Source organism: Conger conger, chromosome 18 (genome assembly GCF_963514075.1).
Source record: "Conger conger chromosome 18, fConCon1.1, whole genome shotgun sequence".
NCBI lineage: Eukaryota > Metazoa > Chordata > Actinopteri > Anguilliformes > Congridae > Conger > Conger conger.
The window spans coordinates 25,377,652-25,400,217 of record NC_083777.1 but is presented as its reverse complement, the minus strand read 5'-3'; the positions used below and the strand labels follow the sequence as shown (position 1 = coordinate 25,400,217).

The following is a 22,566-nucleotide window of genomic DNA, read 5'->3' as shown; positions in this document are numbered from 1 at the left end:
CTTCATTTTTCCTGATATGTTAATACACTGTCTAACTGCGGTGAAATATATTTCTCATTATGTTTTCCAAAAAAGGTCACATACCGGAACACTCAGTGACTTTATTACGTAGACCTGTCCACCAACTCATTAATGCAAATATCTAACCAGCCAGTCATGTGGAAACTCATAAAACATGCATAAAGCATGCAGACATGGTCAGGAGGTTCAGTTGTTGTTTAAACCTGACATCAGAATGGATAAGAAATGTCATCTAAGTGACTTTGACTATGGTATGATTGTTGGTGGTTCGAGTATCTCAGAAACTACTGGTCTCCTGGGATTTTCACATACAACAGTCTCTAGTTTACAGAGAACAGTAAAAAAAAAAAAAAAAACATCCAGTGAGCAACAGTTCTGTGGGGGAAAACACCTTGTTAAGAGAGGTCAGGGGAGAATATGCAGACTGGTTCAAGCTGACAGGAAGGTGAATGTAACTCAAATAACCACTCACTACAACAGCGGTATGCAGAAGAGTATCTCTGAACACACAGCACGTCAAAACCGTGGAGTGGATGGGCAGTAGCAGAAGGCCAGTAAGTCTAAAAAATACCTAATAAAGTGGTCAGTGAGTGTCTATTGCAGTATATTGCATTTCTGTGAGGCTTAAACACCTCTATCGCCTGGCATTTGAACTTTTCACATTTTCCCCACACCAAATTACTTGCCATGCTGTCATCACCATCCAGAAGAGTTTAACAGAAGGGCACTGCCACTTGTTCATTTGATTTTTTCTCACATACTCAGTCATATGATGTAAACCAACCCCCCCCCCCCCCCCCCCAAAAAAGAAGATATTCCATGGATCATGCATAGGCTAATGAATTGGACAGGCAAGGAGGATATGTCTTGTACTGTAAATTACCACAGTGAGCTTACCATAATACATAATTTATACTGGACTCCAGTCCGTTAAAAAGCCCGTGTATACCCCAAATGTATTTTCCATATTGTGTGCACCGTGCAGAAGTTTGAATAATTTATGCGTACCTGTTTTCACCCATTGATACAAATGCCATATGTGTTACCGGGAAAGTTGATATATTGCTATAATAGCGACACTTGGAGCTGTCAATTTACAAAAAGTTAGTATCTGCGTAAACGTGCTATTTGAGGCTGTAAGAGACGGCGTTATTTTAATGTGACATATAATATGATTTCATTGACAGTATGCAAAGTCTACTGGGTTAATAGGGAATAGCGAAAACGCAATATCGCTGATGGAATATTCATCGTACGAAACCTATTGTGCTCTGTTAAAAAATGTTCCCCTAGCAGTTGTCAGTGCAATTTACTAGGTGATTCACATCGGTAATATATTACACAGACATTTTCTTAATTGATCTTTAAAAAATGAATAGGCTAAGTCCATAGCTTAAAGAACGGATAAAAGAAAACATCTAAAAGGCAATAGCTTGACTAATTCATTCAATTTTTTCACAGATTGATTGAAAAAATGAGTTATACGGTGAATTATGGGCACCCATTAGGTGTGGGGGATTGGGGTTGGCTGCCCTGTAAAATGTAAAATCATAAACGGGTATCTACCGCTCCGGTCTCCAAGGTGCGTAAAGCTGTGCGCAAGTTGATCTACTTTCAGAGTGTTGGGGGCGTGCTGTGTGACATCACTGCTTGGGGCTGCCCGCTGTTGAGTAGTTTAGTTGGAAACGGTGGATAGGAGCCACAACCCAGCTTCAGCGCGGAGCAGAGCGAGCGGAAAATGCGCTCTGTTGGAGAGACTTTCTTAATCGATTCCAGCTGGCCAAGTGCCTCACCAGGAAGCGTAAACAATGAGGTACTGCTCGTCTATAAACAGGCTCATATTATCAGGAAACTTGTGGATGTCTGAATCCGGACTTGACGAGGGGGAAAGGATGGTGGGTATTGATGCTTGTGACGGAGAAGGTCCCCCCTCTTTTAATTTTGTTTAAGTCAGAGGGAGGTTGATCTCAGTATATCCGACAGGGTGGACAAACTGTTCTAAAATGAAGTTTGGAAAAAAGAGCATTTGCATTCTAAACGTGGGTGGCACAAAATACGCGTTTCCCAGGGACGTTATCAAGGATTTTCCTCTGAGAAGAGTGAGTCGTCTGCACAGCTGCGCCTCCGAGAAAGAAGTGCTGGAAGTCTGCGATGACTACGATCGGGAACGGAACGAGTTTTTCTTCGACAGACACTCCGAGGCTTTCGGTTTCATTATGCTGTACGTGAAGTATGGCAAGCTCAGGTTTGTTCCACAGATGTGCGAGTTGTCGTTCTATAACGAAATGATCTACTGGGGGCTGGAGAGCTCCCACTTGGAGTTCTGCTGCCAGCGGCGGCTGGATGACAGGATGTCCGACACGTATACCTACTTCTCAGAGGAGGACACCAAAGTTGAAGATGATTTAAGAGGCGAAGACGTGCCGGAGAACTCCGCCGGCACTGGAAGCGCCAAGTGGCTGGAAAGAATGAGACGGACTTTTGAGGAGCCAACCTCTTCCATCGCAGCCCAGATTCTGGCCTCGGTCTCTGTAATTTTCGTGATAGTGTCGATGGTATTACTTTGCGCGAGCACACTACCTGACTGGAAAACTGCCGAGAACAACAGCGTGGAGGAGCACAGGTACACAGAGAGTTTAGAGCATCCATCGGGGTATTTATGTCTATTTTTAATTCTTTCAATCTTCCGCCGTCGCATGATATTTGGTACAAGCTGTTTCTCTGTGTTTAAAGGTGTAGCCAAGTTGTGCGTGTAGGCCTACGGTTATTACCAGGCGCTGTATGTCATTCTGTAAAGCTTTAAGATCACTCTTGCTGAAAATGAATACAACTTTTAAATCCCACACGCTGACAATCCTGTATAAAAGAGGTATCCAATTGCATGGTAATGTTGGATACTTCAAAACAAGCAAAACACTTCCTTTATACACAATGCCTAACCTACGTTTGTATTATGCTCATACTGTACTTCAGGAGAAGTTGTCTAAGCAAATTAATGTAGCTAGATTATAACAGCAAAGGAAAAAGTTAAGGGCTGGCAGAAAAATGTCATTTTTAACTATAACTACTGGGAATATTACACCACATGTAATATTCACAGACCAAATAATTGGAGCTATATTTGAAGAATGAACTGACAAGGTCTAACTTGTGTGTGTAAAGAACGCAGATATTGGTTACTGTTGCTCGTATTGTATCGAGTATTGCCTTTATCGGAACCGAAACATGACGCATATGTCTCCAAACGTAGAACATTTTATCTGTTGATTACCATTGAAACCACTGTCGGTTGTCCAATGTTATACTGTCTTGTTATGTGTCATAATTCTTAAATGTTTTGTCTTTTATTTTTCAGCATGATCACTTAACAAAAACATGGGTTATGTAGGCTATGATTTGACCGAGCATACTTAAAAAAGCTAATTCCACTGCAATCTTCCGCATGCTGTTGGCCATTTTGTGTCTTGGCCAAAGTAACCTATGGTAAACAGATGGGGACGTTACACTGGTATCGAGGCCCAGAGCAGCACCTTGTCAACAATTAATTTCACTAGATTAACAGCCTTAACCTAAATCTGCATATTGGAGTAGGTAGGTCATGCTCGAAGAAGACTACTTCTTGCCAATAGAAAAAAAAGTGATTGAATTACCTCTTGGACTCATTTAAAACTTACTTAATCGCTCTCTGTGTTTAAGTGTTTTTTGAAAGAAGATATAGTCCTTTTATTCGACACAACACGATTAATGTACTTAGACCAAGCTAACGCAGTGGCGAATTGTGGGTGACCTCAAATAATTTTGTGAGCTTTGTCAAATAGATTGTATCTTTCCAAGGTGTAGCTGAAGTCTCCTGCTTGGACAATCTTGGAAAATATAAATCTCTCTTTTCTTTGATTCGCTATAACGAGTTCATGTTTTAAAGCCCAATACTTTATATTTAGATTAAATATTAGTTAACGAATAGCTACTGATTCACAGTACAGTTTATACACAATATCGCAATGGCGTTAGTAATAATTTCGCATTGGCGTTAGTAATCATTTCGATTATTATTCGTTATCCAAGCGCATAAGCCTACTCTCACTTCGACGCCTTATGTAAGAATCGTTGAACAATCTGTAAATCGTTTAAATATGCTCACATATTTTATTAACTTGTGCTTTGACTTTTGATGAACTCATAATTCGTAATTGAATCACAGCGTAACCTACTAATATCATCTGCTCAACTTTTTCGATGAAAGCAATATTAAGTAATGCAAAAAATATATTTGCTTTCAAGTGTTTTGACAGCTGCATTCACTTAAAATTAGACATTTAGGAATAACCGTTAAAGCAAAACAGCATTATATAAACGCACGAGAGTGTTAGGAGCCTTCCCATTTCAGCGCGTTGTTCTCATTTTTTTCGTGCATTTCCCCCACTCTCTCCGTTTTTAATCTGTCTCTGTCTTGTTGCCATCACCGCCAGGCGGACTGATATCAGGTAGTCAGTTCGCCGCGATAGAATTAAATCAGAATGGATATATGTGTGGGTCGTGCGCCAGCCACCCGCATACGCAAGCCCTGGCTTCTTTAGCCAATGCCAGAACTGGGGCACAGCCCAGGTGGGAAGTAGCACCTGGTGACTGGCTGGCCAGAGGGAAGCTGACGTCGCAGAGGGGTCAGGTTTGTTACCCATGGGTGCAACGGGAAGCCATAAATGCCAGTAATCTTGAGTTGCAGCTGAGCCGGATTATATTTCACAACGTAAACCCTCTCCCAAATGTCTGCTACGGTCACGTCTTCTGAATAGGGCAGGATTACGCAGGACAGGAGGATGACATCTGAATGATGCTCTAATTTTAAACTACAGCAAATGATTTTCTTATGCAAGTGTATTTTGTTTTCTACATTTTATTCAATTTCCTCTTGTGTACATTTAAAACATATCAATAACGAACACAATACAATATATACTATTAGTCATTCAGAATTCCAAAATACCCCGTTAGATACAGCAAGCCTTCTGTCAACGTGGCAGCAAAGCGATCCAGCCGCAGTGGTCAGATAAGGTTATTTGTTAATGGGTTGTTTCGTGTAGCAGTGATCTGCGGTTCTGTTTCTGTGTTACGAGTAATTGTTCCAAGCTATCGGTTTCAGGCAGGGGGGGGGGGGGTGGGGGGGGAGAGTTGGGCAGGACCTGGGGTTCTCTGGCATCTTATGGCTTACTGCTGCTCCTCATGTTCCCAGATCCACCTTGGTATTGTGTCATCTCACCCCATTGGTCACGCTCAGTGCTCAGTCTCTCCCATGTCACACGTCCACACCAATCATGTCGCGAGGAGAGCAGCCATGCTAATTGATCACTGATACAACAAAAAAAAATCAGCAAGTGACTTAGGACAGCGAACGGAATGCCTATCCATTTTCTTCCCTGACTGGGTACTGAGCAGGTACAAGTCTTTTATCTTTGTCCTGTTTACCCCTAAGGCCCAGACACCTTACTCTGAGCCAGGTATTTTATTATATCCATCATCTTATTGCAATTGATATATTCTCAAGCCTTCAGATTGAATGACAAATTCAGCAATTTAGCAGAAACAAGAGAACAGTATGTGGTGTCTGGTTCTTAGTGGGTCAAGCGATTGCATGGGCGAACCTGTAACCCGACAGCTGTAAGTAGCAACAGCGCAATAACACGAAACAGTCACCGATAAGGGCCGCTACGTAAAAACGAGCGACGGCACCATGAAAAACTAACGGCGCTTGCCTGAACCCGCGCTGTGGCTAGTTACCTGTCGGGTGGCTTGTGACGCACGGTGGCGTGCCGCGTGAGGGGAAACGCCTTCGTCCCGCTCTCAGTAAATTCTGCCCCTTCTCTCTCCCCCCGGCTGGCCGCCCCGCACAGGGTCATCGAGGCGGTCTGCATCGGCTGGTTCACGGCGGAGTGCATAGTGCGCTTCATCGTGTCCAAGGACAAGTGCGAGTTCGTGCGGCGGCCGCTCAACATCATCGACCTGCTGGCCATCACGCCGTACTACGTGTCGGTGCTGATGACGGTGCTGACGGGCGAGAACTCGCAGCTGCAGCGGGCCGGCGTCACCCTGCGCGTGCTGCGCATGATGCGCATCTTCTGGGTCATCAAGCTGGCGCGGCACTTCCTCGGCCTGCAGACTCTGGGGCTGACGCTGAAGCGCTGCTACCGCGAGATGGTGATGCTGCTGGTGTTCATCTGCGTGGCCATGGCCATTTTCGGGGCGCTGGCCCAGCTGCTGGAGCACGGGCTGGACCTGGAGATGGGCAACGAGGACTACGCCAGCATCCCGGCCGCCTGCTGGTGGGTTATTATCTCCATGACGACCGTCGGCTATGGAGACATGTACCCCATCACCACGCCCGGGCGCGTGCTGGGCGGCCTGTGTGTGGTGAGCGGCATCGTGCTGCTGGCTCTGCCCATCACCTTCATCTACCACAGCTTCGTGCAGTGCTACCACGAGCTCAAGTTCCGCTCGGCCCGATGCACCCGCAGCCTGTCCGCCGAGTTCCTCAACTGACCCGCTCCCGCTCCCGCTCGCCCGCTCTGCAGCCCTCACTCGCCGGGCCCTGACCCCCCCACCCCCCATCTCACCTGTCACCGCCACCGGCTGCACGCTGGAATGCACGCCCCCGATGAGGAATTTGGTTGGGGGGGGGGGGGGGGGGGGAGTGGTTGTCATGGTGAAGGAACGACCCCGACAGTGCAGAGATGCCTGAGATGGTCTCGTTTTGCGGGAGAGCCGCCTGCTGATTCGGAGACGACACGCGGGAATGGAAGCACAGTCATTCACAGATATGACAGTCTCTATATCTCTCTCTCTCTCTTACACACACATACACTCTCAAGGCCTTACAGTGGATGCTATTCTACAAATGGTACTGAGACACTGATGTTTGGTTTTGAATGGCATGTGCTGATGCTATCTGCTCACGAGAAGCAGCAATTATCACTTCCCTGACTCCCTTTATGGTTCTTATGTTCTTGGTACATTATTTGTTTTATGGAACAGTGGTATATAATTGTGATAACAACCTACCCGTACACAACAAAACTGTACTTTATGTTCAATTACCCATACCAATGATATCGAGTCATATCACTGACTTGTTTGTGAAATAAGAAAACGTTACTTGAAATGTACAATATATTGTAATTTATATAGAAATATGCATTGAATAATATATAACTAGATAGCAAAGCAAACCAATTTTTCCACTTTGGTCTCAGTGGGATATATCAGAATCTACCCAAAAGAATGTGTTAAGCAAAAATGACATTTTGACATCTACTGAAAATGTATTTGGAGTGCCTCCACATATTCAGACATTCATATTATTCAATGTATCACAATATATTTTTCTAGAAATGGTAATATATTTCCATTGCGCAAGGGTACCTGATGTATATGATGTATCTCATATCCCTTCTCGATATTTCTCCTGGCATATTCTGAAGTACAGGGAAACATAATTCAACATATTATTGCGGTTCTGGATGAAGAAAATAATTATTTTGCTTCACTGTGCCCCCTCCCTAGATGGATACATAAATACCCAAAGCACCAATGAATCATGACCTTATATCGGCAAAATATTTTATTTGTGCATTTAAATCAGGGCAACGTGATTTAAGATTCACAGTCCTGGAGCAGCTAACGGCCATGTTAAAAGCTTGACACCAGATGCTCCTTGCGGTCACTGAGATGTTATGAAAGAAAGCAGCTGGTAATGGCCCAACCCTGCACCGTGGTTCCCCCGGTCTGTGGCCAGACGCCCGATCGGATCCACGTCGAGAGAGCCCTTTAATGATTGATTCAGTGGAGTTTGGTGCTGGGGGGGGGGGGGGGGGGGAGAGAGAGAAGGGCGATGGAGAGCAGGCTTGTGGGATGTGTAGGCAGGTGGGTAATGTTGAACACCGTGTGCCACAGAGTGAGAGCGCGTCATGGAGGAGTGGATGGTACAGCTGACACCCCGCAGCCAAGGCAGGCTTTACCCCCCGCTGTCCTCCACCTCACTGCCCACCTCTGTGGAGCCCCCGGGAGCGCACGCACGCACGCAACGCCGGGCGAGAAACGCGTGCGTTCTTCTACAAAGTAAAGAGAACAAAGCGTGAAAGAGGACACCGCGGAACCACGGCCTTGTGGCGCACTCTGCGGTGTTGGCTGCGCCACCCTCTTCTCCCCGATCCGCCGTCACTTCCTCCTTACGTGGCCGTGTGATGCATTCGTCCTCCTCCGCAGCCAGCTCGAGACGCGACAGGCCCGGTCGGTACGCGACAAGCCCGGTACGGCTCTGTCCCCGAAACGCCTGCGTTGAACCTGACTTATTCTCTCCATCAATCTGCCCCAGACTAGAGCCTTAGCGATACTTCAGCCACTTCAGTCGGGCTAGAGTGTCAGTTACTCTCCATCATCGATCTTCCGGTCTCAGTGGCCCCTTCCCATTGATTCTCTCCATTCTTTGTGTGTCTTTCTATTGATTGGCCCCGAGTTTAAGTGTTTCCCCTCATTAACCTGCTGCCGTAGTCTTGGTGATTTAATGCAACGTTTCCGTAGTTTCGGTCATTATCTCCCTCCGTGCCGATTCTCGGTCGGGGGTTTTCCCACACTGCCCTGCCACAGCTGCAGTGTTGGTCCACCACAGTCTCAGTGATTTTCCACGGCAGATCCCTCCACCGCTGAAACTGGTGCGGTTCTGTTTTTTCGCATTTACCAGGCGAATATTTGGGTTTAGGGTTGACTTCAGTGTGTAACCAGAGACAAAGTTTTTCTCTTTAATTTTAATTCATTTCTGCAGAGTCACCTTCCATCCCACATGGTATCCATGGTGACTTGTTGCAGACACTGTGAGGGGAACAGTGAGTTCGATGACAAATCGGGTTGGTTCGAGTGAATTTAAGATGAATGGCAGTTGTTTTGTGAGCTGTCCTTACACTGACAGGTATCTTGATCAGCTGGGAGAATCTGTCACCAATTATTTGATATTGATGAACCACCGGGATACAATCCCTCATTCCTGCGTCTGTTCATCGGGGAAAGCATTTTAGCACCATTTTCATTCAATAAATGAACCTACTGAACTTTTATATGAGTTTACTTTCTCAACAGGTTATATTTCATTTCAGCATGCCTGGGTTCCAAATAATATGATTAGACAAGTTAACACAATGAAAAAGACTGCAATTACAATAAAGTACAATCATGCTTCAAAAGATGTATTAATAACAAGCACCATGAGAGGACAGACTGTGGTGTACTCAAGAGTATTAATGGAAACTGCCGTACAGGTGTAGTGGTCAAGCATTAGGATATCCTTGGTCCTGTAATTGTGTCTTTGAGTCACAGCAAACCTGTGGGTCAAAGGTCGATTTGTCATTGTTGAAGTTAGTCTGCCTCTGCTGGATTGCTAATGCCGATGTCATTCGGTCAGACATGGTCCCAGTATGTTTGGACATACGACAGGTAGAGCAGTATTTCACAGACAGACGGATGGTGATTGTTGGGCAGACGAGGCAAATCGCTCCGCTTTGCGGATAGGGTGGTGGGGCTGAAACAGGATGGGTCATATGGTACATATACAGAAACAGGTGCCATGCTTAAATAGTTGACAGTGGGCGACACTCCCAGGGGGGCAGATGTGCGCGGGGAGCTTGATTCAACTCCCTCCACGTCTCCCGAGATAGCCGTTTAATATTATAAATGCAAAATACCCTCAATCAAACACGCCCCTGGACAGCTAAATTGGTACCTGTAAATGCCCACCGCGGCTTGAATTTATTTCAACAGGCTTTTAATTGGTTTACACGTTCCTGACATCTGTTTAATCAAACTCCGAATCTGTTTGCGCGCTGGGCTGCATCTGAGAGATTAACTAACTTTAGTCGTTTCTTAATTACACCGAGATGTACAGCGGAATTATGACGATTTTAGAGACCGGAGAAGATTGAACGAAGAGTCACAGTGTATTATTTGTCACGACTAACAATCAGTTCTGAGCACCAACCATTGCAGCGGCAGTGGTATTACTTTCTTACAGAAACCGTAGCTATGTAACATCGCTTTACAGCCATCTGCCAATATATTCATGAAAGATTTTGTTCCCTAAAGGAGAAGTGTTTACCCAATTGATTAACAACACTTCACCCACTCAGCGTCAGCAGGGACCGGTTCTTCCCTCCCCCTCCTCCATGACGGAGCTCAAAACAGGCACAAGCTGGAGCACCGTTTCACACTGAGGAGTCGAGAGATTCGGAAAAAAAGTGATTTTCCTCTCCTAAACACGCATATCCATAAGCAATTACCCACCGAGCGGAAACTGAAGCCGCAAAAATCCGGGGGTTTTCTCACACCGTGTCTTAACATCGCGAGGTGCAAGATACAACACTCTTTGTGCATAAGTTAAGAAGCTCATTAATATGTTTGTCTTCCCACCGACTGCAAATTTCCCATCACGAGGAGTTGCAGGCGGGATGCGTTGGTTGGAAGACGGGAGCGCTGACAGCACTTCATCCAGTTCAACTGCGGGTCAGGAGATTATCACAGCGACACCTTGAAAGTGTTAATGTGTTACACGTCCCTCACACTTCTCTCTCGGCGGACCTCACTTGCCGTGCGAGAGTTTGGCATTCGGTGCGCGTGCGAGATCGAACGGTTCCGCTGCAAGCGGAGCCTCGCGCAGCGTGAAAGAGAGGGCTACGGAGAGGAAATTCTGCAAGTCTGTTGATGTGACATTCACGAATACCCCTCCCCGAAAAGAGAAAAGCGAGGTATTGCTAGGAAAATCCAATTTAGCTTTGAATCACTCCACCCCATAGGACTAATTTCATGGCACTCACTCAAAACTACCAGCAGAATTGTGGCCTAAACTGCTCACCTGCTATCAGTAATGGAGTAATGCGTGGGGGAAATCCTCTTTTTGCTCTGGAAGGAGATCACTGGTAAAGACGACAGAGTAGCGTGTTTCCCATTTATTATACATGCACCGCTGATTGCCTAGCCTGTCAGTCATTTCAGTTCCAATTCAGATCTAAATGTACATTTTACAGTAACTTAAGCTGTGGAGTCATCACTCATAAATGCTAATCTGAAATGTAACCACGTGAAATGCTTGTTTTCAAGCATCTCCCACCGCTGTTCGGAAGGAGAACAGACTCGATTAATGGGGTCGGCCTCTGGAGTAAACATCCTCCTTTCATTACGATCATCGCGCGACAAAAATATTTACAGGACCAATTTAAGGCCAGTTGTTTCCTCCACCTCCTGTGGGGCACATAATATAAAGCCTATGTTGTCGTAAAAAGGATGGTGGCATTATCAAGTTACTGAGTTTATGATCCCATTGACTGATTTATGTAACAAATGGTTTGTCCACAATTAATCAGGACGATTTCCCTGTCTTGCCCATTGCCCATTGCCCATTTCTACTCGTTGTTTAGAGGTATCAGTAGCTAACAAAACTTGAAAACATTCGATTGTACAGAATTAGATTGTTTTGTAAAAAATAAAAAGTATACTGATGAACTTTATATATAAAAACAATTTCACAGGCTGTTTGCAGTACGCTGCTAAACCAACGAATTTCAGTCGTTGTACCCACCCTGAAATGTCTGTAAACTGTTGTAGAAATGTTTCCAAATGCTTTTTGTGGATATTTCTAGTAATTATTCTGCTTCGATAGAAATCTTATTATTATATGTGTATTAAATCTATGTTGTGAAACATGACTGCAATTTAAGCAGAAACAATTTTCTTTATCACAAAATATAGTTTTCAATTTTATATAACATCTATTTTATATAGAGCTTATGTTTCCAGATAGAACTGCTTTATGGCTGAAATACTTGAATACAAATATTAAAAAGTATTCTCAAGCACTGCTTTTGTGATTTTATTAAAACATTTTTTAAACAATTTGCATGTTGCCGCACTGACCTCCCATCCCCCTTAAATGATCCATGAGGAAATATGCACCTGTATTTAATTTATTTTTCATTTTAGAAATGTACTCATCACTGTGAATGCATGTAGGATGTCGGTTGCCAGGTTACACATGAATGAGGCGTGGTGAATGGTTTGCATTTGTGGATGGGCCTATTGTTTTGTTTTTCCGCCCTCAAAGGTTGTGTTGGGCCTGAATGAGGTTATTTCCCCCGGGTTTCTAGCTGACTGCTGATTGGCTCCCCTGTTCAAAATTCATTGACTAATTTGCACTGACAGAAATAACGTTAATAAAGCTGGGAAATATGTATATGCATAACAATACATTACATTACATTAATGGCATTTGGCAGATGGCAGATGCTCTTATCCAGAGCGACGTACAACAAAGTGCATACCCATAACTAGGGATAAGTGCGCTGAAAGACCCTAGAGAGAAGTACAATTTCAACTGCTATGGCACAACAAAGATAAGGACCAGGGCCTATTTGATTTTTTTTTTTAACAAACAAACAAACAAACAAACAAACAAAACAAATGCAAAAGTATCAACAATACATGAGTCATGTTCAAAAAGATTTAATACTCTTTGGCCATGAAGTACTGGCAAGCTATGTATATATATGTCTATGTTCATGCACAACCTAATTAAAGTAGCCCTGTCCAGGCCTGATCCAGGAAATCCCCAGTCCTGTGGGCCCTACTGCTCATTGACTTCTAGGTTGACAAGTGATTAAGGGTTCCCATTTCGTCCATTGGCCCCAGCTATGCAATCAAGACCTGAACTGTAATGAAGACCAGAAAAATATTGAAAGCTGTTTAAAAATTAATGGCCGAGGTCTTAGGTCTCAGCCACCCTAAGTCGCCATTCCCTTGGTTGCCTTGGTGGCCCCAAACTTCAGCAAAAAAAAAAAAAAAAAAAAAAAAGAGAGAAAAGAAAACATGTTTCTATGGTGAAACAAGCTGCCACAGTATAAAACCACAATGCAATTTAATTTTAAACGAGGACCCACTTTTGCGTAGTTAAATTATCCCAAATATTGCTTCAAATATTAATGGGCAAATAGCTTATGTAGCCTACTTGAAGAATAATGTCCAAATATAAAGGTGACGTTAGCATGATGCTGCGTCATGACTAAAGAACCAACATCCATTAATCTCATAAACTGTTTCGTGGGATGCATGAATGTTGGGATGAATGAACCACTAAATTCCAATCAACCCCACGACATGACATTCCAGAAAATAAATAAAAACCTTACTCTTGCTTTTCATTCTCTTTCTTTAGATTAGCTTCATATCGTTTATTTATCATTTTACCTTTTATGAATTGACCCTACATTGTAACAGCACGTTCCACTTAAAATAAATGCACTGAGACCAAGAACCCATGTACGGATCTCGCATGTGCTCTGCTGACTTATAAGCTTACTTACACTTACCCATACGCTTCTTCAACATAACACGAAGCAGATGGTTAATTAGCTGCATTAGCCTATGTATCCATTAGGTCATAGTTGATCGTGTTTCACTGTGTTTCTATAAAAGAACAAGATTAATTAATTGGCCATGTGCTGCATTTAATCCGAACATTCTGTACTTCCTTTCTATGCAGTGGTTGGAAATGACCGTTTAAAGCAAATATATCAATATTACCATTTCAGCAACAAGACCCAAGGCAAGCCTGCACTGGGTAAATGTACTGCTATGGCCGTGGTGTTGGCTTTCCTTAAAATGTTTATATCATTGTTGTTGTTTTTTCTGGCGGTGCAACAAATGATCGTAGCCCACTTTTGATTATAAACGCATACTTTCCGCCAATGACAAAGTTCAACAATGCTTTTTAATCAGGCGAGGAACAGTCAGCCTTTTACGTCACCCTCCCGTGACGAAATCCGTAGCCAGGTCCTTCGTCGTTTTGCCGGGTGGTGGAGGGTTCCTGAATTGTGAGTGCACAGAAGCAGTGATATATTTTTGTTAAAATGTACTATAAGTTAAGTGGAATCACGCAAAGATTGACGGGATCACCGCCGTCGACCGCCTACATCCCCCAGGTGAGTTGAAGGAGGATATCCTTTTTAAAGAAACGGACAGATTTGCGAGGCAGGAATGACCTTCAATCATCCACGGATTACTGTTAGCTAGACAAATTAAAGTTAATTAGCCGACTAGCTAGCTATACAGCTTTCAATGCAAGATCCTATCCTAGCCTTGTTATTGAACTCCGAAGCTCGACAGCACGTTAGCCAACACGCAGTTAACACTCTGTCTGCGAATGAACTTTTATTTCTATTTGTATATGAAGTGCGCTTTAACGTTAGCTGACAATGTTAAAGCACCAATGCCCTGTAGCTAGCTCACTCGCTAGTTTTGCTAAGTTCTTAACTTGTATATACATCTACCTAGCGAATTGGCTACATACCGTGTTAATTTACATACCGTATTCAAAGGTATTATCGCCAGGTCAGTGCATACGTTTGATGTATCCAAGGTTAACTATTCCTAGCCAGGAAATCATTAGCTAAGTAATGGCACTGTTATTTTCTTCCAGCGGTGTCCTTAGCACTACGATATTAGCTCGTTGTTTAGCAGTGATTGAGTTAATGGCAGCCAAGGTAATGTAGTTGTGCAAGAGGAATATTGCAGTCAGTTGACCTCCATAACATAAGGCTGTGGTATCCCATGCCTAAAAGCTTATGTGGCTGTATATCCCATATATAAGCTGTGACCTTACAGAAACCTATTACAGTGCTGGTTTACTTGGAAGCAGAGTGATCTGCTAGTATCCTGTGTAGCTCCATGGCCCTGACTGAAAGGGGGGGAGGCTGAGCTGGGTAATGTGACCTTGTGTGTGTCGAGTGGGTTAATATAGTGGAACAGGAATGAGGACACGCGTTTCCAACCTCAAGAGCAGTCCAGGTTCAAACAGGGTCTCCATCCTGTGCGGCATTTCAAGCAGGCGGCTGAAATAGAAAATGGAAACAACTGCGCTTAAGTGATGCAACGAAGCGTAGATCGTTTCTATTTGGGGAATGGAGGGTAAGCTTTTTGGCTGTGAAGAAGGCAAGAAACGACCGGTGGCGGCGTCGAACCGATTGCATTTTGGGCTCAACCGGTGCGGCACTCATCTGGCAGCGGCGTGTGGCCTGGAAAAGAAACGAAGCCATCTGCCTGTTTCCATGGTTTCAGCGAACTCGCACTGCGCGGCAGCAGACTTCAGCTCCGAAACGATTATGTGGATTTGTGTCTCCACAGGGCCTGAAGCCTGCCCCCCCGGGCCCCCCCAGCACCATGATCTTCGCCACCCCAACCAAGCTGGCGTCCGAGTCTGGATCCATGGCGGAGTACCTGGGCTCCAACAGAGTCTCAGAGCTGCAGAGGCTCTTCCAGGTACAGTGTCCAGCTTTGAGCCTCGACTCAATATTTACTTGCCTGTTATACACTTGTAGAACGTCAAAACCAGTAACAGCATGTGGATTTCATCTGAAAATAGATGCAAAAGCTTTCTGTCCACTAGGAAACCTGATGAAAAAAAGACACGCTGGCAAACTAGTGTGGGTTTGATGCATCTACAGTAGTGAATGATTTAAACCTCAACTGAAATGTTTGTATTTAAATAAAATAGCAACGAACGACATGCATGATGTGTAATTGCAAGGCCTCGGCTGTACGCTTTAGAATCTGAAATGCTGCTTTTGACAGTGATTGATGCCATAATGAATGTAGTTAATGTAAATAATAAGAAGAAAATGCTAATAAGTATTTGCTTGCACCCCAGCAAAACATTAGTGCTTTAATGTATTCTCCTGTGAGTGTGAATGGAAAAGCTTGTGCGCTTAAAGGTACAATAGGTAATTTCTGACTTCTAACAGTCAAGAGAGAAATAGCTGCAACAAACACCTTCAAACCACAACACAATTAGATCCGATTTTCAACCAATGAGCTTGAATTATCGTACAGCTATATGATGTTTTGGTCCAGAGTGCCGGCCCGTCAACTGCATATTATAAACACAGCAGACTATAAACACAGCAGAGGGTGAGTCAACATGTCAGTGATCATTTTTCAATGATGGGAAGGGATTTACAGTGGTCTTGTAACAATGTTTTAACACAAAAAAAAAATCTTACCTATTGTACCTTTATTGTAAATAAAAAAAAGGTGGGAAAATGCTAATAAAACTATGTGCTTGCATCCCGGCGACGCAGTAGTGCTTTAATGCGTTCTCCTGTGAGTGTGAATGGAGCTCTCCTGCTCTGAAGGCTGAGGTAACGCTCGCTCTCTGTCGCCCCCTGCAGACGGCGGACGGCATGCCCGTGCACCTGAAGCGGGGCGTCCCAGACAAGCTGCTGTACCGCAGCACCATGGCGCTGACCGTCGGGGGCGTCGTGTACTGCCTGGTGGCCCTGTACATCGCCTCGCAGCCGCGCAAGTGAGCCCCCACCGGGCCCCACCGGGCCCCTTCTCCCACCGTAGGATCGTCTGTTTAAGACTGATGTGACAACGACCACATTTATACAATCACTATTGGCCCCTCCTGCCCCGACCCCCCCCCCCCCTCGCGATGTGGCGATGTGACCTGCCCTAATTTGTTACCATGTTCGACTGAGAGGGTCCCGCTGTTAGCGGCCCACAGTCTCCTCGGCCCTGCAAACGCCAGCGGATGGACAGGACAAGACTCTCTTATGACCAGCTCCCCTGCCGTCTTCTCACGATCAAACTCAAACCAGTTGGGACATGTTTGTCCAGCCATTCCTGACTGAAGGGATGCCCAAATCATTGCTCTCACCAGTGCTGGTGCTACCGCTTTGGCCTTTTTTTATTTTTTATTTCTTTTTTATTTATTTTTGATGGGCCACGTCAGTCAACTCCACTATTGTAATCTTGCGCAATGTCCAACAATCTCAGTTTCCAGAGTCTTGTTGTTCAGGATTGCCATGGTGATGTGCACAGGGGTGTCTGGGGGTTACTGTTCGATCTTACATCTGTGATTGTGAGAGTGAGGAGCCGGCTGCAGCAACTCTTAAAGGACCAATGACGTGGCAGCCTAGTGTGACGGTTGTCCTGGTTGGTTAATGTTCAGGTTTGGGTTTCACGCCAGGGTTCCATTTCATCTGGTGTACAAAAGTACTGATGTTGAAGAACGGAGGGGGGGGACACAAAATGAGTCCCGCCCAGCAAGGCTGGTTAAAATCAGAGCTATGCGGAGGTATGAAACGGTTTGAAATGGAAAGTAGATGCACAGCAAACCACTTTCTGCTGGATACCTCGGAGGTGTGAGACTGAGTCACTGCAGCCCAGGCTCTTCATGCGACACAAGAACACGCGTCACGCCTGCCACCGAGTGCACAGGATGTGATCAATCAGGCTGCGAAGTAGACAATGTTCCGTCAATAAAATTACCACAACGTACATGCTTTGTGCTTGTCATTTCTTGTCCGGAGCATAACATATGTTCTGCGTTAATTCTCTAAATTGTTCCCTACTCTGAAGCAGCGGCAGGTGCGCGCTCTCGCGCTTAATTGGAAAGCCCCCCCGCCGGCGTGATTTCCCGTTTGTTCGCGTCTCGCCTCCCGCTCGTCTCCGCGTGATTGGAGTGTGTGCGGGAGCCGCACGCGGAGGGCTTGAGGGGCTACCCGACTGACTGAGCGCCTCCCTGTCTCACCGCGTCCAAAACTCATCTCCACCGTCTCGCTTTTAAGCGTTAGGCACACTTTAGTGCTCGGAAAACGGCACGCATTGTTGGGCTGAATGGCCCGTTATGTTAAATATTAAGTGCAAACAGCTGTGTTGGCAGCTTGTATCGGTACACGGAGTGCGGGAGGGAGGAGGGCTTTCATTCGGCATATGTTCCAGAGGCCTGAGATGGGCTTGGATCCTGCATACACCAGGACATCAGATTTGTATCAGATAATCAGATAATGTATGCAGAAACAGTGCAATTTAAAGAGCACATCATATTGAGAGAATATGGCCAAGATTGAAAATAATGTTGCCACTGTTACTATTTGATGTTAAGTAATTGTAAGTGATTGTTGGTGGCAGACAGGGTGGTTTGAGTATCTCAGAAACTGCTGATCTCCAGGGATTTTCACAATAGTGGTTGCAAAGAATGGTGCAAAAAAAAAATATAATAATTTCATTAAGCAGCAGTTCTGCAGACAGAAATGCCTTGTTAATGAGAGACGTCAGAGGAGAATGGCCAGACTGGTCAAAGCTGACAGGAAGGTGACAGTAGCACAAATAACCACACATTACTACAGTGGTATGAAGAAGAGCATCTCTGAATGCACAACGCATCACAACTAAGTGGATAGGCTACAGCAGTAGTAAAAAAATAAGTAATAAATACCTAATAAAGTGCTCTATGAGTGTATATTTATTTAGCTTTTCCAATAATTTGTTGCCGGGGGGTACCTGGTGTCTACTGAGGCCTCTTAATCATGTTTCTCTCTGAACACGTTAACATGCATGTGTGCAAACCCACATACAGAGAGAGCATTGCCATTCGGATGGTGTACGCAACCTTTTCCGAGGAAGAAATGGTTAGGGACTTTAGTAGGTGGCTCCACTTGTGCGTGGGCTTTGGAAGGCTTTGATGTTCTTTGATTTTGAGGGGAGGGGTGTGTGTGTGAGCATGCTCAGATAATGGCCAGCGGGGTTAGGAAGCACACTTAGCACACTTTTTTTACGTAACTTGTAAGCAGCTGACACTAGTAGTAGTAGTTGTAGTAGTAGTAAAGGAAATAAACCCCACGTTAGTGCAAACACGACACCCAAGTACAGGTTGGCTCCTTTGATTTAGTGTGTGTGTGTGTGTGAGAGAGAGAGAGAGAGGCAAGTGGGGTGCACCATTGTACACCCCCACACTGAAACATAAAAGAATACGCTAATAAAAAATGTCTGACACACTCCATACCGTCATTCCTCAGCCCCTAACGAGACGCAGATGACAAAGTGAGCACTGATATTAGCAGTGGCAACTGCCGATTGATTACAGAGTGAGGGGAAATGAATGCCATAAATCCTTATGCGGGATGGAATAAGGTGAAAGTAAACTCCACCATAACAAGTCCTAATGGGCAGATACATGAAACGTCAGGTAAACCGCTAAAAATGGAAGAAGCTGGCATCCGACGTAATTTAAAAATGTGAAAATAAATTCCATCAATGTATTTGTTTCGGTTTTTTCTTATTGTTTTCACAGCACGGTGAACATAATCATATACGGTGCGGGAAGTGGGGAAGTTCAGTAGTCCTAGTGTAGCCAGTAGCAAGTATGGAAGTACGGCACTGTACTCGTCTTAGAAATAGCACTTAGCGAGGCTGTCAATCGCGATGGACATGCAAATGAGGGCGTCGGATAATCAGGTAGGTCGCTTATTCGGTAGGCGGTTATGCGGAAGTTTACCGTGTTTCAATTGCTCCTGGGAATTGTTGAATGGAAGATTGAAGACTACAGCACCAAATGTGACCAACCTATTGCTCAGTGTTTATTAAAAGGACATGTCACAGCATTACCTGCACCCTGGCCCGTTCCTCTCTGATCGGATTAGAGACAGGACGTTATTTATGCGAAAACGCATCTAATATCTGGCTCAGGCTCCGCAAATTGAAGAAAATTCCGTGGTGATAAATGTTTATTCCCTTACCCTTACGCCAAGTCTGATCATTTATATGCAAGACCCATTTACTTGTAGAAAAAACAAGTGCACACGTAATGCCCGCGAGCGCAGCTGGTGGAGAATGCCATACACCATATGTGCCCGTGTGCAAAACGGGAGTCCCGAGCTGCGCTGGTTCTCATGGCAACGGCCTGAGCAAGGTCTTCTTATTCTCATCAAAGGTGAGGCAGGAACACAAAGACCCACGCAGTCTACCCCTCGTTTTCAAATTTAATTACACTACTAGGGCATATTTTGGGGGGGGGGGGGGGGGGGGGGGGGGGGGGGGGATAACAGTTTGTTCCTGTAAGGACTTGAAGAAAGATTCCAGGCGCTTTCTCATGGTTCCGTGGCAATGGGAAACAGGGAAATTATTTATCAAGCATTTTCAGCTGCCATTGCATTACAAAAAAACATTTTTGAATTGAAAACGGGTTGCCTTTGTGTTTCTGTCTCTTTCCAAGCCAGACTAAAACCGTCAACCACTTAAACGGACTGTCAGCGACCGCGATGCCATTTTGGTTCTATTCCAAAAAGAAATGTAAAAACCTGCGTTCACAGTGCATCGATGAGAGCTGACTACTGATGGATCATATAGGTATTACAGACTGCCAAACAGGGTCACCCTCCTTAAAATGTTGCCGTTGTGCACCCTCGCTCATAACATTGGACATACGTGTACCTGTCTGTGTACCTTTCAGTCTACTTCTTCAGCACGTACAGCGGCTGAGCTGGGACGCAAGACGGACAGATCCAGTGGAAGAAAGGAAAGCATTCTGGGAGAAGAGAGGCGCTTCAGAAACGGATAACTCAATCAAGCTGATGTCTGTGTTTGCCCTCTTCAACCTGATTGCTACTTCAGATAGTGTGGGGGTGGGTGGGGAGGGGGCGAGCAGCATCATTTCTGTGGCCGCTAGAGATCTGTCAGAGCAGGGAGCCTCTGATTTTACATTGTTTTCGCTGTCTAATGTCCAGCATCCCCTGCACCACAGTCCTGGAAGAGGCAACTGTTTGACCACAGAAAGTCTGTTGCTTGCTTTCCATCTTGAACACAAACTTTGCCTTGTTATTGCTGATTTACATCTTATGCAAATAAAATACTTTTGCAATACAATGCCATGTGTGTACTACCCCTCTCTCGCCAAAAAGCATGTTTGAGTCTGAATTGAGTAGCATCTGTTAGAGATGGAGAGAGGGAGGGAGGGAGGGAGGGGGAGGGATAGGGAGAGAGAGCAGGTCGCTTCCTGACAAGCCACAGTAAACATAGCGCTCTGTCTTTGGGAGAGTTTGTGTTTGTTTGTGTTCTCTGCGTGACTCCTTGTACCTGCAGAGGCCGTCCCTGGCTAGAGAGAGTGGACGAGGCTTCAGGAGAGAAATTCACTCTCAGCACACGCACACCGGGTTCAGACAGAGGATGAGCGGGTCAGTCCGGGTCTCCTGAACCAGACTCCTGCCTCCTCCGCGTACCTGGAGCTGTCATGTGACAAACAGCCTCTCGACGTAACCCCTGCAAAGCCTGGTGCCAGCCCTGTCCCTCCTCGACAGTGCTTTCCCAGCGGAAGCCTGCTGACAAAATGCTGCTCTGGCATTTATGTGTATTACTGGGGGGCGACATGGCTCAGGCAGTAAGAGCAGTCGTCTGGCAGTCGGAGGGTTGCCGGTTCGATCCCCCGCCCGGGCTGTGTCGAAGTGTCCCTGAGCAAGACACCTAACCCCCTAATGCTCCTGACGAGCTGGTCGAGGCCTTGCATGGCAGCCAATCGCCGTGAGTGTGTGTATTTAATGGGTCAATGGAGAAGCATCAATTGTACAGCGCTTTGGATAAAGGCGCTATATAAATGCCTGCCATTTACTTTACATTACATTACAAGGCATTTAGCAGACGCTCTTATCCAAAGCGACATACAACGTGTGAAGAGGACAGTATGGTTCCGAGTCCTAGCGTGACCATACAGATACAATTTGAACCCTTGAAGAATACATCAACTTACGACAATACAATATCTAATACAATAGAACAATATCTATATATAACTACATATAAGTGCCATTATAATCTATGGCATATACAAGGCTAATCATGGTGGTGAGGTAGGGAGGGAAAGGTGCAGCCTGAAGAGATGAGTCTTCAGTTTGTGTTTGAAAGAGGTCAGAGACTCTGCTGTTCTGACAGCTACAGGAAAGTCATTCCACCACCGTGGGGCCAGAGCAGACAGCAGTCGTGACCGAGAAGTGCAGGTGCGGCGAGGGGGAGGCGCCAGGCGTCCCGAAGTAGCGGAACGGAGGGACGGTATTCCTCGTATGTCGTGAGAAACGTATCGTATACATAAAGTACAATATGCAGCAGATGTTTCCCTGGCCTGCTTGATACATGTTAATAAACAGTATGGAAGTCACCTGGGGGTTGCTATGATCAGGGGTGAGGGAGGGGCAGGGGAGAGAGAGAGCGAGAGAGAGAGAGCATGGGAAGATGTGAGAACGAGAAAGGCAGAAGGAAGGGGTTCTCACCAGGGGTAAGGATTACATACTTGTATCCAAATGTTCAGGGTTTCTAACCAGCTACGCTGTTTCTGTGACGGTTCAGGCTCTGTATTATTAAAACGCTCAGTAACATCTAAAAGACTTGCGCCGCTCTGCCAGGAACTGGCTGCAAGCGGCGCACAGGAGGATACAGGCGAATTTCCACTGTACTGAACGCTGCGTTCCCCCCCTCCTCTCCGTTCCCCGGTCCTTCCCTCTGAGCCTTGTGTTTTTGGATCAGCTCTTCGAAGAAAGCCGCGCTATAAAAGCACACCTCAGTTCTGCGCCCTCCCACAGAACTGCCTCGGGCCCCGGCGATCAGAGACGCGCGGTTAAAGCTCTTTATCAGCGTGGCCCGCGTCGTGAAGACTGATGCGCTTCGCCTGTTCTCCGAGCTGCCGTTCCCGGC

At 45.5% G+C, this 22,566-nt stretch overlaps 2 protein-coding genes across 3 annotated transcripts; both read left to right on the top strand.

Moving 5' to 3' along the window:
- The first annotated feature begins 1,754 nt into the window (after window positions 1-1,754).
- On the top strand, window positions 1,755-6,568 carry LOC133118691 (potassium voltage-gated channel subfamily G member 3-like). Of its 2 annotated transcripts, XM_061228841.1 has the most exons (3): window positions 1,755-2,644; window positions 3,610-3,612; window positions 5,910-6,568. In XM_061228841.1, the coding sequence occupies exons 1-3, from the start codon at window positions 2,025-2,027 to the stop codon at window positions 6,553-6,555; spliced, it is 1,269 nt and encodes a 422-aa protein (XP_061084825.1). In that variant the 5' UTR covers window positions 1,755-2,024; the 3' UTR covers window positions 6,556-6,568. The 2 variants fall into 2 exon arrangements, with proteins under 2 accessions (XP_061084825.1, XP_061084824.1); XM_061228840.1 differs by lacking the exon at window positions 3,610-3,612 and having other exon boundaries at window positions 1,755-2,674.
- Window positions 6,569-13,840: 7,272 nt separating this feature from the next.
- Window positions 13,841-17,385, top strand: LOC133117911 (cytochrome c oxidase subunit 7A-related protein, mitochondrial-like). The gene is made up of 3 exons (XM_061227428.1): window positions 13,841-14,027; window positions 15,229-15,363; window positions 16,272-17,385. Exons 1-3 carry the CDS (start codon window positions 13,956-13,958, stop codon window positions 16,407-16,409), a joined length of 345 nt encoding a protein of 114 aa, XP_061083412.1. The 5' UTR covers window positions 13,841-13,955; the 3' UTR covers window positions 16,410-17,385.
- Window positions 17,386-22,566: the final 5,181 nt, after the last annotated feature.

Coding starts and splice junctions, on each gene's coding strand:
- LOC133118691 (XM_061228840.1), top strand. CDS start 2,025: ATGAAGTTTGGAAAAAAGAGCATTTGCATTCTAAACGTGGGTGGCACA. Junction 2,675..5,909: donor AGTTTAGAGCATCCATCGGG/GTATTTATGTCT, acceptor CGCCCCGCACAG/GGTCATCGAGGCGGTCTGCA.
- LOC133117911 (XM_061227428.1), top strand. CDS start 13,956: ATGTACTATAAGTTAAGTGGAATCACGCAAAGATTGACGGGATCACCG. Junction 14,028..15,228: donor CGACCGCCTACATCCCCCAG/GTGAGTTGAAGG, acceptor GTGTCTCCACAG/GGCCTGAAGCCTGCCCCCCC. Junction 15,364..16,271: donor AGCTGCAGAGGCTCTTCCAG/GTACAGTGTCCA, acceptor CGCCCCCTGCAG/ACGGCGGACGGCATGCCCGT.